General features: G+C 46.0%; 1 protein-coding gene across 1 annotated transcript; it reads right to left on the bottom strand.

Annotated features, from left to right (window-relative positions):
* Window positions 1-713: 713 nt before the first annotated feature.
* On the bottom strand, window positions 714-18174 carry LOC144933709 (uncharacterized). Its single transcript, XM_078858776.1, has 7 exons — window positions 18066-18174; window positions 12688-12820; window positions 6245-6420; window positions 4717-4886; window positions 3234-3369; window positions 2897-3021; window positions 714-1509 (listed from the first exon to the last, which is right to left on the bottom strand). The coding sequence occupies exons 1-7, from the start codon at window positions 18106-18108 to the stop codon at window positions 1018-1020; spliced, it is 1275 nt and encodes a 424-aa protein (XP_078714902.1). The 5' UTR covers window positions 18109-18174; the 3' UTR covers window positions 714-1017.
* Window positions 18175-20475: the final 2301 nt, after the last annotated feature.

Raw genomic sequence — 20475 nt, 5'->3', positions numbered from 1 at the left:
GCCCTCTGCACCTTACACTTGGGCCAATTCTCTCCTCCCTTGGGCAACAACTTGGCTGAGGTCACCCCGAGGCTTCCTGGGGAAGAATACCCATGGGGGAGAGGTCTGATGTCGGGGCGATTGTGCCGGGCTTACACCCAGGTGTGCGTGACATGTGTGGTGCTTTGTGGTGGTTTGTAGTGGGGCGTTGGGGGGAGCGATAACGAAGCGGTTGGCGTGCTGCGCTACCAACCTGGCGACCAAAGTTCAATTCCCGCTCATGATCAACACCAGTGACGATGATTATCTGAATGGGACCTGGGCATCGTCTAGGTCGACTCAGCCTCAAATGAGTACCTAGTGCGGTGTGTAAACGTCACCACTAGGGAGACAAAGGCGGCCGGGCGTGGTTCCGACCACATACCCCCTCGTGCACAGTGCCGGCCTTCATAGGTGCTGCTACTCGCTACCAGCACTTGCCCCAACAGCCTATTCAGGCGACACGGGGGATCTTTGTGCTGGGGGGAGGGCAGTGCTTGGTGACGTCACACACAATCACGTGCGATTGTGCGTGGCCGCTCAGAGGCGCATCTTGCCGTGCGCTCAGGGGGCCTCTCTGCAGGGCGGAGAGGCGTAGAGACAAAAGAGGCTGGAGAGAGACAAATGGAGGCACAGATAGGAAAGCATAGCTGCAAATAGACACGCAGAAGAGAGACAGGCCAAGGTAAATTACACACAGTTGAGTTCATTTAATTACAAAATAAAATAACATTGATCTTCATGTCAGATTTTCTCCATTCGGTGTAGGTAAATTGTCGCCCTATAATCAGAAAATCTATCACGGATTGATTTAGACGCTAGTCACTTGCCACTCTCCCCTGGCAATCCATGAATTAAGAAGTGTAAATGTTATATATATAAAACACAGGCTAAGGAAGGACATATCACTATAAATAATAATGGCTGAGGCTCAAACCCTGATGAAAGATTGGCAGCCAATTTTAAACATAATTCTTGCCAAATTATTGCTCGATGTGGCTATTGCGACATGTACGGATGGACACTCTGCACATACTGACATGTGTATGCCATATCCGACTGCTCTGCTTTGGACAACAGTGTCTCTGTGTTGTCAAGCAAAGGCTTGGACTGACAGTACTGCTGGCGTTCCAAGGACTTAGCTCTCTGGATAACGTTGAATTCACTTTCACAAGGAGTATCCTGTTGTCGAAGTAGGTCATCAAACACACGGTTTACACACGTGTGGCTGCTGCCGTTTTCACGGCACATGGGAGACATGGAAGAGTAGGTTGTATTTCTGGCATCGTCGCTTCGTAAAGAAATGTCATCCGTGTTAAATACATCTTCACCGTCAATTTTAATTGAAAACAACTGGTTTAAGTCCCCAGAATCCCCAGGGGAATTCTGGTTGTAGTCAATTGTTATTCCATCGAGGCAACCACCGTCAGACGACCCGCTGTAGGCGGAGTTGGGATTTTTCTTAGAGACATTATAGTCCCACACGCCGTCCTGCAAATACAAGAAGAAGGAATTGTACATGCAATACTTTGAGATGTGTCTTTTATAAATCTATAACTATTCTGTCACACGTTGAGAAAGGAGACTGCAAAGGTACATTTATCTGGGAAAGTGACGTAACCTCTGACCTTTGGCTGTTTTGTGAGTTTTCAGTTGTTTGACTGGTCTTTTTGGAGGCGATGTGTTTTATTATTATTAAAAATATATAAATTTTCTGCTGATTTCGTATTAGTAGTATGACACGGATGGCAGTCCAACTGATTAGAAACATTTAGTACAGTTGTACAGTCTCACTCTGCCCCTCGTTGACACGAAGGCACACTTACAGTAATCCAGATGCAAAACTCCTTGCAGCTCACATTTCTAGTTCACATTAAGTATTATATGGCACCCACCAAAGAAATGTGGAATTTTTCACTGCTGGTGTCATGCTTGATTGTGCGTCTCAGGCGTGGTGTAATGATAGTCATGGCAAAGGGTATGCAGAAATACCGGATACATCATCGGAATGAAAATACAGATCTTAAAAATCCAATCAAGAAAAGTCTCTTTTGTATTAAACTGATTGTGGCTCATCCCACCCCCTCAATCACATTTCTGCTAATTCTCGTTTTTGATATGACCAGGTAAGGCCCACTGAGCTGTATAGCTCTTTTTTAGAAGCGACCTGGCCACAAATTATAGCTCAACGAAGTGGCTTATCACGTGTAAATGTCTAGCAGCCAAATACTCTAAACGCATGTTTATAAATGTGAAGGGATAAACTGGAGGACCCGGAGAAAAATCCACGCGACCATGGGGAGAGAGACACTGCAAACTCCAAATATGCAGGCGTCAGGGTTGGGATTGAACATGCGACATCCGGTATACTAGGTGAGGTAGTTAACATCTCTCCACCATGGCAGTGAGTGATCATGGTGGCAACAAGAGATGCAAATCATATACGAAATGATAAGATCAGCCCAGAAAACTGAGCGCATGACTGTTCATGACAAACCCGTGGAGTGGGCCATACACTTAAATACCGTAGTTAATTCTTAAGTTAAATACGCAAATCGCCAGCTCGTGTGTTGAAGGTTGGAGAAGTTCACCAGCGTTCCAAATAATTAATTCAAATTATATCTCTATAAATAATCGTAATTTACAAATGTTTAAACAAGGTTTGATATGCCAACTTGATTTATGTTGCACATCACCTCTGAACTATTTATACATTTTCCAATTCAGGATTTGTGCCAATAAGTGGAAGCAACATTTTCACGATATGTTTAGATGTATATAATAATTTTAACTCCAAATATACTATTTGGTTGTGAACATTAAAATGTAAGTGTATATATTGTGTAGATGATGCGTACGCAAAAACAATATAAGTTACCAGAGTCATTGGAGTTCCTTTTTTGAAAGTGTAAAGGTACTTGTACATTTTACACATGCTTAATCCGATTAAACAGAAAGTTAGAATGAGTAAAGTGAATACTATGATGAGTATCCAGAAGAGATCTGAAGAAAAAAAGAACACCGGTTAGCAATGAGCATCGTCAGTGCATAAGCAGTCAAACTGGAGTATGATTGATGTGCTTATTAAACTACGTCATAATTATATGCGTTTCATTGCCTACAAGTCAAACCGGGGAATGATCAAAATAACCTAAATGGCTTTTTACTTGGTAGAACACTACGGACACGCTCACCGGTGTTCGTATCGTACTCACCGCTGTCAGTCTTGATGCAGGTTTCTTTCGACCAGTTGCTCTCTATATTGAAATTCGACAATTTCACCTTGGCCTGTGCGCAAAACTGAACACCCTTTCCCAGACGCATAAAGAATGAGCCGTCACTCGAACTAGCCTGCAGTGACATTTCACAACAACAACAAATTAGGCACAATTACGTACATTAATTCGGTAACATAATAACATCGTCGAGCCCACGATCAGTTGCACCGAGGCGAAAATAGATTTAGGAAAATAGAGTTTAAACATTTTTTATATTCGCTTGAGTTGCCGTAGCGATGTGGTGGCTCAGCGTTGGCGAATGAAACTGATGCAACGATGCCGAAAATTAAATCGAAGGTCAACGTGGAATGAACGACAGACGTGGGACAATCACTTCACATTGAGTGAAAGACGATCACCGCGCGTGACGTCACAGGGATTATGTTTGCTGTGATGTCACCATCAATGACAAAAGATCCCCAGTAATAGCCCTAACAGACTGTTGGGGCAAGTGCTGTTAGCGAGCACCTATGAGGGCCAGCACGGCACACGAGGCGGTGGGTGGCCAACACCACGTTCGGCCGCCTTTGTTTCCCCAGTGGCCATGTTTTTACACACCGCACCAGGTACTCATTTGAGGCTGCGTCGACCTAGGGAAGGCCCAGGACCAGTTCAAATAATCGTCACCGGTGGTGGCCGTGAGCGGGAATCAAACTCGGGTCACACACACGCGCGCGCGCGTCCATAGGTACACATACACGCGCTTGCTGCAGATACACGCAACTTTTAGGGTGCGTACGGCAGTAAACGAATTAAATAATAAAGCGATGCTGCGCGAAAAACACCTTAGACCTGCAACACATTTGTATTTCACTTTACCCGCGGAGGGTTGGGGGGGGGGTGACGTTAGCAGGCACACTGCGTGACGCTTCCGCTTTTGCGGGAGTGACATGGCAGATGTGATGTCACAGCTCACTTGCCGTGTAAAATATATGCATTATTGCGCCCCCCCCACCCCAACAAAAATACAAAAGTCTATTTTTATAATTTTTGCATGGTGTACAGTCTGGAAAGTACCCACATAGCAAATTTCAAGTTTGTTGCATGTCAGGAAGTACGCTAAACATTTTGAACAGACGTAAAAGGAAAATAATAAAATAATAAAACATTTACATAATAAAATAATTATCACGACGTTTCGGCCACAACGCAAGCAGCCGTCTTCAGGTGGAGAACAGGTCTGTCGAGAAGGTAGAGTCGACAGACCTGTTCTCCACCTGAAGACGGCTGCTTGCGTTGTGGCCGAAACGTCGTGAGAATTATTTTATTATGTTAAATTTTTATTATTTTATTATTTTCCTTTTACGTGACTTTACCGAAAGAACCAAGAAGATGAATCCCTGCAGTTACGAAAGCTTTAAATCGAAATTTTTAACAGACACACATATTCACACATTTCCCTTTTATATATATAGATTACCTCGTGCTCACTAGACCCCAACGAGTGCTTGTACAGCATACGGAAAGGAAACAAATCGTCGATCGATTGTTGCTTGCCATGTTTAAAAATTGGTGTTCGCGGTAGAATTGCGAACACATTTACGCCATTCTCAGAAAGATTCATGTACATTTCTGGGTCACCGATGGCAACTGAAAAAAGACACACACACATAACACCAATTTAACTGCATTTTCAATTGCAGCCGTATGGCATGACATTATACATATCACTTCGGTGAAGTGTGATAATTTGACAGCCAGAGTTCAACGAAATTGAAGCCATTTCTACATGCACACGAGATGATTTGGTGATGCTGCTGCCTTGGCAGTGTGCAAAAGAGCAATTTAGTAAACAAAACGTGAGGCTTTCACGACCAATATTATCCATAGTAGAGGGGGAGGGTTGGTTTAGCGTGTTATAAACACCGATTACATTTATATACGCTCCAATTATTAACGTTTAGGGTCACATCTATTCAGTATCGTACAACAGATATTTGTGTGACTACATAAACTCCATTTAGAACACAATGAAGACCAACATCAGTGGATGCTTATGGCATAATTCATGTGGTTTTTTTGTGACCGAGCAAAGCAACTGGAGAATAAGTTATTTGTAGTTCAATACACGTGGAGATTACAGGATGCTTGGAATTTCATTACTAGAGGTGCAACTTGGAAATTTCAAATAGAACATTCTCCCTACTAAGACGCCATCATATTGTCAAAGGTTACCCTCTCCCGACCGGTTATCAACATTAACCATTATCCTCCGTTTGTTCAGTGCCTACTCACTATCACCATCCCTTAGTGTCCTATGGTACTACAATCCACCTCCCTCCTACACATCACTCCACTTTGCTATAAGTTTTCTTATAAATTATTTTTTGGAGCCTGATCTGCCTTCAGTAAGTGTCTGGAATATACGCCAGTCTACTGGGTTTCTAGACTCGTCTTCCTCCAGGAATTCTGTGAACCTGTTGTCAATAACTTGACTCGTGAATATCTTGAGTGAAAATGTGCGGCCACATTGGTCACCAAACAATAATGATGCACACACCACGAAATGCATGAAACCATCATGAACCCCGGGGGTTCTCTATGATAATTTGAGACTGCTATAATTAAACATAATTCCATTCACCTCTTCGCATAAAAAAACACGTCTTAGTCCATCAGCCTGTTGGCATCCCTCGACTGATTTTGACACCCGGTCTCGTCGGTAACGTCAGCAATTGTTTAAAAAAAAGCCTGCCTCTGCTGAGAAAAATGCTGCTTTTTAATATTCCAAAATGTATCTAGAAAGCAGTAAATAATGCCTGTTTATGTATGGTAATTGTGTTTGTGAGCACAATAAGCATTTAACTTGATTAGTGCACAGCGGACAAAAAATAATCCCTTTGCATACATGGAACACATTTTAGCACTACTTTTTTCCCTCAGACGTAAGTATGGCCCTTTAACCGTTATTACTAAGTTAAACAGTACACTAAATGAATCGTACTTACACTGAGAGAGTGGGATTATTGTTTTGTTTATCCATTCAGAGACTCCAGTGGAATGCACGGCACGTAATCGGATGAAGTACCGGTCCTCATAGATATTAGCTGTTTCTTTTGTTAGATTGCAGTGCGTCGATGTAACATTAGAGCAGTCAATGACGTTTGACCACATGTTATTGGTTCTGTAAAAAAAAAACAGGACGTTATCATTTACAAATGTATCAATGAAATCAACATCATTGCCCATACATTCCCGTTAAGAATTACATAGGCCTTGGCAAGGTAAGGTAAAAGGTAAAAACAACGAGCCTACCTTTACCCTACATTTTACCTTACCACAATACAATCATTCTACCCTTACCTTCTACCCTTTAGCAAGGTAAGGTAAAAGGTCAAAAGCAACGAGCCTACCTTTACCCTACCTTTCACCTTTACCCCATACGGCTCTTGAGTCGGGTGCAACCGCAACAAACAAAATATGAACAGAGAACATCTTAAAGCGACGACGCGCAACAGAAACATCCTGGATAAACCAGCAAATCTTCCAGAAAAAAAACACCGTATTACAACGCTGTGTGCAAATATCCCAGTGTGATGCAAGTCAAACAATAATAACCATAAGACTATAAAACAATGTAACAACAGTAATCATAAGAACTGTGATTCAAAGTTAACAATAAACGATATGCATAACATGTACGACCAAACTTGCAGCCATAGCTGGCAGCATGACACTCCCAGTGTATGATGTGTGAGTGAGTCAGTGGTAGTGTGAGTGAGTGTATGATGTGTGAGTCAGCGTATGATGAGTGAGTCAGTGTATGATGTGTGAGTGAGTCAGTGGTAGTGTGAGTGAGTGCATGATGTGTGAGTGAGTCAGCGTATGATGAGTGAGTCAGTGTATGATGTGTGAGTGAGTCAGTGTAGGATGTGTGAGTGAGTCAGTGTAAGATAAGTGAGTGTATCACGGCATCCTCCCCACCATCAGATAAATGCTAGGTAGAGCGCTTTATTCATATAAAATACTCTCGAATCGGGCATTGAGGCTATCGATGACACCGTCCTCCATAACCTCCTCGTCCCAGTCGTCTTGGTCGATGACTATCTCATCAACAACCTGATCAAGTTCGTCATTGCCGTCGTCCTCGGACGAACGACGGGCAATAAGATCCTGCGCCGCTCTGGCCCAGTTAGATGGGACCTTCAGGCAGCCGGCCGCGATCCATAAGCACAAACACATGGACTGGATGAAGAGCGTCGACGACAGCGACTGGCGAACGCATGTGAACTCCCGCCCGGCTCCACTATTCACGCGTTGGCAGGGAGTTGACGTCGCCGGCACTCCCAAGTAGTCGAAGGCCATCTTGTAGTGGGCAGGGAGCATCTCTTTGTGGAGAGACCACCACCGCATTATGTCAATGAAGGCGCTGGCGGTCGTGACGCCAATGCTCATAAAGCGGTCGACTTCATCACCGTCATCAATGGAGCTGCCGACGTTGCTGAATAGGGTGCTGAACAGCGACCGCTCCTCCATATGGGCAACGACTCCCTTCGGCGGGATCGCGAGCACGCCTGAGTAACGATGCTGCAGGACAGAGCAGATCGTGGTCTTCAGTGTAGCCAGCTCGTCTTGGTCTGTCGTTTTCGGCAGCTGTGGATTCAAGTAGGATGCCACAATGGCGGGTTCCTGAACCAGGACGTCACGGTACCGCACCAGCTCGGCCTTCATCCCCGTTGTGGTCAAGGACTCATCGATCGCTCTAAGAGCGGCTTCGCCGTGATCACACTGACGGATCAGGTGCTCCATCGTCACTGGCACGAGATCGAATGTCCACTTGCGGTCCGCCGTCAACGAGGTCATGACCTGGCGCGGCATTAGCAGGAATGCTGTCACGCCCTCGATGTTTGCCCACTGCAGTTCAGATAAAGCACCGACGCTGATCACATCCTGGAAGTGCACCATGATAATGTCCAATGAGACACGCTTTTTGATGGTGTCGTCGCCCATGTCAAACGTCAAATTCCACCTGGTCGGCGAGTCCTGGTGTGTCGGCTCCTTGCTGGCGAGCTTAGCGATCTCAGCCTCACGGCGGTACGACTGTCAGATGACCTTGTTGCGCCTGATATTGACGAGTGCCTTGCGCAGTTCGGCGTTGGTCGACTTGATCAGTTTGAGAACTTGGACGATGCTGATCTGGACCGAATGATCCGCGCAGCGAATATGGTGGCAAGCCCGCAACTGCTCATATCCGGCATTCGCGTTGACCAGGGCGAATAACATCTTCACAGCACTGATCGCATCAGAGCCATTGTCGCTGGTGACAGCGAGCAACTTGGTCGAGACATTGTGCCCGAGGCTTTGGAGGTGCTCAAACAAAGTAGTGCCAATGTGCTTGCCAACACCCCTTCTGGACTGCACATCGAGGATCATCAGCAGCATGGATTTTGACACACCAGATTTGGTGTCGATCCAGTGCACCGTGACCGTCCAAAATCCCTTCAGGTTGCAGTTCGACCAACCATCGATGATGAGCAAGATGGTGACGCCCAGGTTGGAGAAGAACGCCCCGACGATGGGCAGCATGATGGTGTGATGCTCTACAATCCTGCGAATTATGATGCGGGTCGACGGGCCCTCGTATCCCTGCATCAATGTGTGGACCAAGGTCTTGAACTTGTCACTGCCGGCGGCTCGCAAAGAGATTGCACCTTGGATAACAAAATCAACCACCGTGTTCTCAAACTTTACCAGAAGGCAATCCAGGATTGCTGGCCGGCTCAGCGTTTACTGTATTAGGCGGCTCGCCGACGCCAACGTCCCGACCTCACTGCCTGGGGCGAGCACGTTGTGCTACTTGAGGTGGGCTTTCCACCCCAACGCGTTCGTGTGGGAGGAAAACCACTTGCAGCAGTGCACGCACTGTCGCTTCCCTTGCTGCACATGGGGATCACCCTCCATCCAATCGTGCGTGTGCTCCCACGGGAATGCATGCGCTGCCTCTTTCGATTGCTGTTCACAGCGACCCCGAAAATTCCGTTGCTGGCATCCTCGACCTCATCCTCTAGCTCAAGAATGTGGTCCGTCTCCATATGATCTGACATCAATGATTGCAATTTAAAATGGAGGCCATGGACTGTGCCACGGAGCTTTTAGCGGTAAACAAGGTGTTTACCGGGTAATACGTTGTGCTACCTTTACCCTCCCAGGTAATTCTTCTGCGCTACCTTTACCCTACCCTATACCTTACCCCTTGGCATGGTCGACACCTTTACCTTTACCCTTTTACCTGGTAAAAATGGTAAATTACTTTACCTTGCCGATGCCTAGAATTACGGTTGCACAAGCATACCAAGCTACACTTTTCACTTTTTGTTCATCTTTCAGAAGGCCTATGCAGAGCAACGTATTATACATTCAGGTGTAAGTGATTTAGCCAATCAATCACTTTGTCTGGGAGTGTGAAATGCAGAATCACCCACGTGTATGTGGGGGCCCGTGCAAAGGAGTTAACAGCTCGCCACCGTGGTCGGAGTTGAGAGTGGCCTCCAGCTCACCGAGGAAGTTGTGCCTTGTGTAGCCAGGGCCATCTGGCTCACGGACACATACTTGCAAGACGATGTCTGAGCTTGCAGGACGATGTCTGAGCTTGCGGGACGATGTCTGAGCTTGTGGGACGATGTTACTTGTGGGACGATGTCTGAATTTGTGGGACGATGTTGCTCGAGTTTATGTTGATTAGCTTGGAGCGAGTACATGATGAGACCTCCTCTCCAAAACTACTCATTATCTATTTTGCAAAAAGCTGCCCCACTTAAACATAAATAAGAAGAGTTCCACTCTAACAACAATAGTTGATCTTCTTGGTTTTTTCGGTAAAGTCACGTAGAAGGGAAGTAATAAATTAATAAAAATAAAACATAATTAAATAATTCTCACGACGTTTCGGCTACAACACAAGCAGCCGTCTTCATGTGAAGAATGAGACACTGCCAAGCTAGGAGCTTATATATAAGCTGAGTTGGGGGTGTAAGAAGAGTGCCTTAACAAAAGAATGTGCATATCAAGAGGAATTTAGCATATTCATAGAAATGCGTAGGAGGTGGGCGGGGGGGTTTCAAAGTCATACTATGCCCATGCATTATGCAGGACCAGCAGCAACCAAAGGGAGGGGGCAGGGGGTAGCATTAACAAAGGGAGAGAATGTTAATAATGCATAATTTGCTCCGCTGCGGGTCTCCTTCCACCGCTCTCCCATTCACACGTTTCATTGCTTCTACATACTATTAACATTCTTACACCCCCAACTCAGCTTATATATAAGCTCCTAGCTTGGCAGTGTCTCATTCTTCACCTGAAAACGGCTGCTTGCGTTGTAGCCGAAACGTCGTGAGAATTATTTTATTATGTTTTATTTTTATTAATTTATTACTTCCCTTCTACGTGACTTTACCGAAAAAAACAAGAAGATGAATCCCTGCAGTCACGAAAGCTTTAAATCGAAACAATAGTTGATTTGGATTGTACCTTCCTCTAAGAGGCCTCTCATGTGGCTTTGCTACCTTAAATATATATTTTTAATTCCCATAATTAGTACACACATTGCATGCATGCAGTGTAAAACGATCAGAATTGTAAAGCCTGCATTATTTACATCAAGTAAAATATATATTGTAGATGTATCCATACCAAATACAGTTGACAAATCTGTTATTTATATTTCTAGAATTCCGACAGTATTGGTCAGCAGGCATTCCAGAGATGGAACTGAAAAGAGTAGTGCACTGGCAGAATATTTAACCATCAGAAAACGTCATCAGCTCATGTGAAATGAAACCTAACTGTTGAGAGGTTATTTCGATAAAGTGTGCAAATGACCTAATCTGAACAGCTGTTACAAGGGCGTTGATTCATCTCACTCTCTTATCAGCATCTGAGCATACACGGCTTGTGGAAAGGGGTTGTTACATAATACAGCAAACATACCTTTTGAGGGAGTGCATGGACTCTAACCCATGAAGCACAAATGCTGCGGCATAGACTCTGAACTCTGAACTATTCACATGCATCTACCCGTTTTATTTATGCTGCATTATTTTATAGCTGCGTTCTTGGGATTCCCTATGATTAATTCAAATCCTGAACACACACAATAAAAACTCAGATAATTCAGTGGGTTTTGTTTCCTCTTTGCGGCAAGCATGCACTGTCAGCGAGTGCTTTACAGGATTCCCTTCCTGTGGAGCCGTACAGACTCAGCAGGCAGAGTCCCATTACGGGGCTAAGAGAGTCAATTGAAAGGGGTTCCAGAGATACCCTACAGATCAGTGATTCTTAACCTTTATTGCAGCCTTGTATCCCTTTGGTTCTCAAGCGTAAAAACATGTAAACATGTTAATAACTACATAGGGTTAAATGAAACTTAGTAGCTGTACTTATGTCCCCGTGCTTAATTAGAGTTTTCGATTATTTACCTTCGAAAAAAATTTCTGGCCATGTCTTGCACCCCCAGAAATGGCATCTCGCAGCCCCAGGGGGTGCGTGCACCCCAGGATAAGAAGAACCGCTGCTCTAGAGATGGTGGGCTCGTGAGATGACGGGCAGGCTGTGGGTCTCAGAGAAATTCATGGGTGGGGGGATTTTAGCGACTATTTGGAGAGGGAGCTGTGGAGAAATTCTCTAGGGAATACAGCCTCGAGACTTTTTATGCGCGTGTTCTAAGAGAGGTTCAGAAAAGGTTCTAAAGGGGGCGAGGGCTATGTGGAGACTTCAAACTATACCAGTGGTTCTCAAATGGGGGTACGCAGACCCCTGGGGGTACGCGAGGTGATTTATAAATATGTTAAATTATACCATGCATGAGAGTCATCGGGAATACTCATTTATAAATCTGCCAATATTAAATAACTACGATTACATTTAAATCCATATGGTAATCTATAACGATATAAAATACCGTTTTATAAATTAATTGATCATAAACAATACCGTTTCCAAGAGTAACCAGCGAACGTGAACAAATTACATCATGCGTGCAGAGCGTCCATTTTTTTTATTCGCGTGTAGTTACTAGCTAGTCACAAAATGGACAAATAGTTAAAATATTGACGTTTATTATTCATACATGTATTTATCAGAACCGTGTTGGGTCAGGCAAGTGGGGTTCCTCGGTGGAATCAAAATTCAACAAAGGGAGTAGAGCAGGAGCCAAACAAAGGTTGAGAACCACTGCACTATACACTTCTATATAGGTATTATAGATGTTCGCTGCAGTTATTGTTTGCAGTTTATTGTCTTGACTTAAAGCTTTCGTGACTGCAGCTTTCGTGACTGCATTCGCTTGTGTTGTGATCGAAACGTCGTAGTTATTGTTATTTTCCTTGAACCTATCTACGTGACTTTACCGAAAGACCCAAAGAATACAGTTTATTGTTATCGTGACAGCACTCACCTGTACTGCACGATGTATTGAGTCCCTTCAGGTGTATTCACGCCTGACTCCCACGTCAAGTCAGTGTAGAAATTCACGATGTCAACCTTCAGATTCCGGGGCTTTGGCAGAAACGCAGATGCCTCACAGTGTCCTTGTGGAAAAGCGAAGGTGTTTAGATGTTAGCTCAGAGTGTAGATTTATAACAAGAAATGTGATATGATTGATGACAATGAAAATAGATCAGGCGCAGGTGAGCTCGCAATTGTATTAAAACATTCCGTAGAATAATAATTGTGTAACCCAGAAACGTATTCTTTATTTGGCAGTGTGGAGCTGTTGTTGTTAGCTAAATAAATGAAGAGACACGCGTCTTTTACATCTCAAGGAGAGCCTCACGCAGATTTAAGATTCTTCGGGAAGCATCCTATTTTGGAATCTGTCCCCCCTGTGGCCTACACAGTCGGTGGGTAGCCCTTACACACCCACTCTGTCACTGTAGAATTCATCACACGAAAGTAAAACTGATATTTTAATTGTGAAATCTGAAAATGTAGCCAAATTAAGTACAGAACACTAGTTTGTCCATTATGAACATATTTGCTACAATATGCTCCAAACAAATAGCTGGTCTCATTTACAGATGCTAGACATGTCACCACTGCTTGTCCAGTATAATATTATTCGACATTGTTTGTCTACTGTCAGATTTAGTCTTAAGAAAATCATAATTCTTACAGTCGTGGTCAACAAAGTCACATTCTCCGTTGACTCCTTCTGTCTCACAGTATAATTCTCAGCATGCATCTCTTCGTGCGTCTCCCTGTTTTCTTTTCACATTTTTCGTTCCATTTTCCTTGTCAAGTGTTCATGTAACTGATCCATGTGTCATCGCTGGCATTCATACAACTGGTTGAAAACTTAATTTTTCGGGCACATTGGCTTGTTTCTGTTTATTTTAATGTTTAACTTTTCTAAAGCACTCCATCCTGATTATATCCACCTCCTTATATAATCCATTTGATCCCTTCAATTACTGCTCTTTGTGAGTTGTGTCCTTTCCATGGCCATATTATGTTTTGTATTTTTTGTAAATAGTTGCCAAAACACAGCTATAGAACATAATCTGTAAGATTCTTGTCGGTAGCAATTCAACACTAAAGTTCCAAAATATTCTTAAGAGTCCGAATGAAAGCCTTAACCCTAGAAATACACCATTCTTCTTCATACAATTAAGTGCCAGAGGCTTAAATGAGGACAAATGCATCTGGTCTGGTAGGGTTCATCAATCGAGGTACAAAGCTTAAACGTTGAAGCTGTACAAAGCTTGTTAATTTGTTGAACTGTAAATAAACGTTTAAAACATTTACCAGTTTAAATACAACTTAAAATGCGCACGGTATTCTCTCACTCGAGAAGAGAGGGAGAACGACTGAGAGGCGCGATGAGGAGGAACCACATACGACAGCAGCCACGCGGTCAGCCAGCTCCAACAATTTCCCAAGCCAATTCATGAGCGTTTGCGTGTGGGAGGAAAGCAGATTCTCCAGGGGAACACTTGATCCGATGCAGACGGGGTTCACATGTTTTCTGTTCTGCATTTTCCCGGCAAGCAAGCGTATGATGGCTCTTCCTCTACGCCCACGGGGACGGGAATTTCGCAACATTTGCATGTTCCAATAACCCTCCCTGCCTCCACAGTGCCGGATATACAGGCGCGTATCAACCACCGCCCGGCTCGATACATTCCAAGCCATTGTCAAATCGACTGCTGCATGATGGGCCTCCCAACATTTGTGTCACTCATGGGGAGTTACAAGACCAAACTTCACAACGCTGGCCAGTGAACAGTCCGCTGTTTTTGAAGGGGGTGGGGCGGTGTGACACACTGGGCAGCGCACCGTGCTACGAAGACAACCACCCGGTTAATTTTCCTGATCACCGGTAGGTAACATCGAGGTAACATCGAGGGGTCGGCAACCTGCGGCTCCGGAGCCGCGTGCGGCTCTTGAAGGAACTGCTTCGTGACGGCTATTGATTAAGGACCACCACCGTCTCGTGTTCACCCACAATGCATTGCGGCCCTTGAAATATAGATTTTATTTTGGTTGCCGGCCCCTGACCTAACTCCACTCACCAATGCAGAGAGGTATGGTCAAGCAACCCCCATAAGTGACACAACACTGGAGGCCTTCGTCGAGTAAGTGGATAGATATGACAACGGGCTGAAATTGAGATTGTTAAATATATTTACGTGGTCAATAGTTTCCACTTGTAGTGCTAAATGAAATAAAACAAATATATACTTTTTATCGTAAGACTTCAAAAACAAGTTGTACATGTCGTACATCCATATCTCATTTGTTTTACGTTAGTACTGTACAACAAAAACTACCACCCGTGTTTTTCTTCCAACGTAGGCAAATGTGCGCATCTGAACTTTATGTTACATGCAAATCGAAATGCAGCATGCTTTTCATAACAGGTTACTTCAGTTTTACCTTACCTTACCAGACCACTCTTAACACTGTGAAGGGCCACTCCATGTAAGGGACTCTTTAGCAAAGGGGGTTCTTATTCCGCACACCTTGATTGTGCTCAGCATTCATACAGGGCTGGATTCAGATTGTGTAGGCCCCTGGGCTACAGGCACTGTGAGGCCCCCAGTAATATTTTCAAAAGGAAAACAAAGTTAAAGAAAAATTAAATGTATTTTTGCAAGGCTAACAACAAATAAAATTCAGCATTCACAAATGAAAACACTTTTCACTTCATCTCTGGAGGTCTTCCAGCTGGCGGAGGCCCCTGGGCTGCAGCCCCTAAAGCCCCGTGCCTTAATCCGGCCCTGCATCCATATCGACCTCAACAGTTGTTTTCTTTTAATACCGATCACAATTGCGAATTATATAAATACTTAAGCAGTGTACATAATATTGTTTGACCATGTAAACATAGATAGAAAAAACTATTTGATACATCAGCCTACAGCTGCGGTTGGGTCAAAACCATCGATACATGGGTATCAGAATACACACTCGTAAATATTAAAAGTAATTTTTTTGTCCGAAATGTGACACATTAACTGGATAACTGAGAAGCCAACATGCCATACTCTGGTGTCGGTAAATCCCTTTTTACCAATCCACCGATGTATATAGGGCAAAGCCGCACGATTCCAGGTCGTTAGGGTTATTTGACTATTGTCTATATATAGTAAGTATGTGTTTCACGCACGCTGACCCCCGTGCGTGTTGCTGGTGAAGGCGGGGAGGATAACTCCAGCACAGACACAATGGTCTTTGCCGCACCGCCCTCTGTTGACAGTACAGCGTAGCTGCTGCCTATACAACGCGTGACTTGCGTACGGTGGTCAACCCTCCACAGGCACTGTCCACCAAGGCTTTGACCCGGCTTAGCTTTCGAAATCAGGTGAACTAAAGGTGAATTGATCGGAGGATATGTCGCTCTACTACCTACACTTATTACCACGGCCGCATTAACCAATACGGCCACATCAGGCACTGTGCAAAGGGCCTACGAAAACTTACGAAAACATAAATTGACCATTCTTGATTTCAAATCAAGATTGAACCGCCTCTACGGGGAGGGTTTTCACACATCTGTTCCCACCTGATGATGGACGCTTGTGTTGCGCCCGAAACGTGATTTATTTTATTTTATACCTACGTGACTTTACCGAAAGAACCAAAGAGTATACATTGACCATGTTTTTTTGTATGATACGAACATGTTACCAAGATATCTTCTTGAATAAATATGTTTATATATAGCAAGGACAGGCGCAGTGGTTATGCAAAGAGGCAGAGTCATGTCAATGTTTATCGTTTCCTTTTCATAAGGTGAGAGAGAAATTAACACCGGTTATTAACTTTTCAAAAAAAATTTCATTGCAAAATTAGCAGTAACATCTTCACACGGTGTTTATTTGCACAATCTCATTCTCATTAGCGAGCAATGCAAGGGGAGACAAAGGCGACGTAAGTTGTCCTATGGTTGATCGAAGAGTTTTTTTTAAAAAATCAGCTTTAGCAAAGTAACAGCGGCGGTCTTAACATGGGGCAGGAGTACCACGAACTGTAGAAGGTCATCACTGAAGGCCATGGCCAACAATAACCTTTATCCGGGCCTGATTATTACAGAGCACGAACTTTAAACGCGTTGATGACTGCTTCAGCGAGCGGCACAGTGAAAATCAACAACGCAATAATATCAAGGGGCAATATATTTTTTGTTTAAATGTACTGCGTTTAGATGCTGTTATATTGTGAACAGTGAAATTGAGTCCAACAGGGTCGGGTAATTGAACGCTACGGGACAGCCACTGTTGGGGACAAGTTAACGTTTTTCATTAAGAATTTAAAGTGACACCAGCGGAGAGTTTAAGGGATAAGACTGCCACACATTGACCCCCCCCCCCCCCCCTATAGACTTAACAGACTGTTGGGACAAGTGCTGTGAGCGAGCACCAACACGTCGAACAAGGGGGTAAGTGGCCAACACCACGCCCGGCCGTCTTTGTCTCCCCCAGTGCCGATGTTTAAACACCACGCCAGGATGCTCATTAATTTAAAGCCGAGGCGACCTAAGAGAGGCCCCAGGCCCGGGTATAGATATTCGCATGACACCGATATCGGCTGGGAAGGAGTCGAACTCGGGTCTCCGGGTGACGGGAGTTCGTAGTGCATTGCGGTGCCAACCACGACATTCCCCCCCCCCCACCCCCCACAAAGACAAATATCCCCTGTGTAGCCTTCACAGACTGTTGGGGCAAGTGCTGTGAGCGAGGAGTACCTCCACACCACGGGCGCACTTAGAGAATTGCTCATCAGGGGCACGACATTTGGCGCGCACGCGGGATGTGAGCTCCGAACCTCCCGTCCCACTAAAAACCATCAACCCCCTCACTTCAAATTCACGACGTCCGTTTGCGATGCTGAGCATCGCCTCCGCAGATTTGTAATCCACTGAATAGACTCCAACACCGTTGCGCGATTGTGCTCCATGCAACCCAAACTATGGACCATATCGTAAAGCGCAACCTGTAACCCGCGCTCCTTCAACGGAGGGAGGAAGCCCCTAACGACACGAATACTCCTCTCTCTCACCTTGAAGCCCTCTTAGCCGTGGCTATCGGATCTCGATATTGGTTGGCATTCATCTCCTGAACAAATTGCCGCCGTTCTGCTCTTGCGTGTGGCAGCAGCAACACGTCTGGGAGACGGAACGCCAAACGTCGAGATCTGCTCGCCACGGGGTTTCGGTTGAGGGAGTTGATGCAGTAGTCGTGAGGGTGTCGGATGTCACGATACGGTCCATAGGTCGTTCTCACCACGCGCGCAAGGACAAGCAAGCAACTCCGCTTCGCGCCCATCCCTCACCTGCCCACGGGAGCGCAACCAGCAGCACCAGCAGCGGAATCATCCCAAGTCGTGCCCGCGGTCGCGAGCGTGAGACACGAGCATCTGCGTCTCGGACTTCTTCCTGCTACGATAGACCTCGTTCCTCCCACCTTCCTCGACGTCGTCTGGAGGGTGGCGTCGTGACGCCTCCTCGTGAGCACCCCGGGGGGGGGGGGGTGCGGCTCGCGCTTGCCGATGAGACAGCTCGTGGGCGGTGGGCAGTGGTGGTGGCGGCGGTGTTTGTGGGCGGTGGTGGCGGTGTTGCGAAATCACATTTTTTTCCATCGACGTGACCTCAACATTTAAAGCTTACGGCTACTTGCGTTTAGATGCCGCACTCGTCTATTTGTTTTTGAACGTGTGCCGATGGCGTGGTCGCCCGTGTTGACATCGTTAACAATTCAGCTCAACCGCGCGCAACATTCGCACGTCGCGCGGATGGAACTCGCGCGGCAGTGATTTGCCATCACTTTCGCTTCCTCATGGCACAGCAATATAACATGGATAGAGTGGGCAGACTTCGTGGATTGTTCAGCTAGAGGCCGAGAGTGGAACAACACACCGGCTGTCAGCAACCGAGCCTGTGGACGACTGGCTGATCTCAACTACCTCTGAAAGCTCGTCTTCATTTAAACAGGGACACGTGAATAATATTTGATATCGACTTTATTTGATTTGGTGGGGGGGGGGGGTAAAAAGAGAACCCCCCACATCATTACGTATCAGTCGCTTGGCAAGTCCGATGTGGTCGGGAACAGTGTGCGTATGCGCAGGTTCAGAGGCCAAAATACCACTCAAGAGCTTTAAAGCTCCAGCTAGGCCTCGGCAAGGTAAGGTAATTTACCCTTTTTACTGGGTAAAAGGATAAAGGTAAAGGTGTCAACATGCCAAGGAGTAAGGTAAAGGGTAGGGTAAAGGTAGCTCGGAAGAATTACCCGGTAGGGTAAAGGTAGCGCGAAGTATTACCCGGTAAATACGGTAACTTGTTTACCGCTAAAAGCTCCGTGGCGCAGTCCGTGGCCTCCATTTAATAAGTAATGTAATATTTTAAAAAATATTTAAACACGCTTTTATTAAATGTACGAGTAATGGCAGAACTCCATGACTCCAGGAAGTGGCTTGCATAACATAACGTATGGGGCCGTGGTGATTTACAGCCAACGTCAGTTAAGAGTGGACAATTAGACCCAAGCCGAAACATCTATATATATAAAATCGCAAATCTGTCTGTCTGTGTGTCGCCGGACCATACGCACTTTCATTGGACGGCGGTTGCCCCTGGCAACGGGTAGCGACGCCTTCGCCGCTTTCATTGGAGGGAGGGAGAGTGCTGAGGGAGAGAGAGTGGTGAGTGAGGGAGAGTGCTGAGGGAGGGAGAGTGCTGAGGGAGGGAGAGTGCTGAGGGAGGGAGAGTGCTGAGGGAGGGAGAGTGCTGAGGGAGGGAGAGTGCTGAGGGAGGGAGAGTGCTGAGGGAGGGAGAGTGCTGAGGGAGGGAGAGTGGTGAGGGAGAGTGGTGAGGGAGGGAGAGTGCTGAGGGAGGGAGAGTGGTGAGGGAGGGAGAGTGGTGAGGGAGAGTGGTGAGGGAGGGAGAGTGCTGAGGGAGGGAGAGTGGTGAGGGAGAGTGCTGAGGGAGGGAGAGTGGTGAGGGAGAGTGGTGAGGGAGGGAGAGTGCTGAGGGAGGGAGAGTGGTGAGGGAGGGAGAGTGGTGAGGGAGAGTGGTGAGGGAGGGAGAGTGCTGAGGGAGGGAGAGTGCTGAGGGAGGGAGAGTGCTGAGGGAGGGAGAGTGCTGAGGGAGGGAGAGTGCTGAGGGAGGGAGAGTGCTGAGGGAGGGAGAGTGGTGAGGGAGAGTGGTGAGGGAGGGAGAGTGCTGAGGGAGGGAGAGTGGTGAGGGAGGGAGAGTGGTGAGGGAGGGAGAGTGGTGAGGGAGAGTGGTGAGGGAGGGAGAGTGCTGAGGGAGGGAGAGTGGTGAGGGAGAGTGCTGAGGGAGGGAGAGTGGTGAGGGAGAGTGGTGAGGGAGGGAGAGTGCTGAGGGAGGGAGAGTGGTGAGGGAGGGAGAGTGGTGAGGGAGAGTGGTGAGGGAGGGAGAGTGCTGAGGGAGGGAGAGTGGTGAGGGAGGGAGAGTGGTGAAGGAGGGAGAGTGGTGAGGGAGGGACTCAGCCTCAAAACGAGTAACTGGTGTGGCGTATTAACATCGCCACTGGGGAGACAAAGGCGGCCGGGCGTGGTGGATATAAGTCCCGGGCGAAGCCGGGTAGTACAGCTAGTAACATATAAAAAAAGATGTAATATTTTTTTTTTATGATAGAATATAGTGTTGTCATCAGTATACCAAGTGTGCAGTCGATACCACATTAGGAAGTGGGTTAAAATTGAGTTACAAGATTTGAGG

Source organism: Lampetra fluviatilis, chromosome 8, assembly GCF_964198595.1.
Source record: "Lampetra fluviatilis chromosome 8, kcLamFluv1.1, whole genome shotgun sequence".
Taxonomy (NCBI): domain Eukaryota; kingdom Metazoa; phylum Chordata; class Hyperoartia; order Petromyzontiformes; family Petromyzontidae; genus Lampetra; species Lampetra fluviatilis.
The sequence above is the reverse complement of the archived record's forward strand: the minus strand, read 5'-3'. Positions and strand labels throughout refer to the sequence as shown.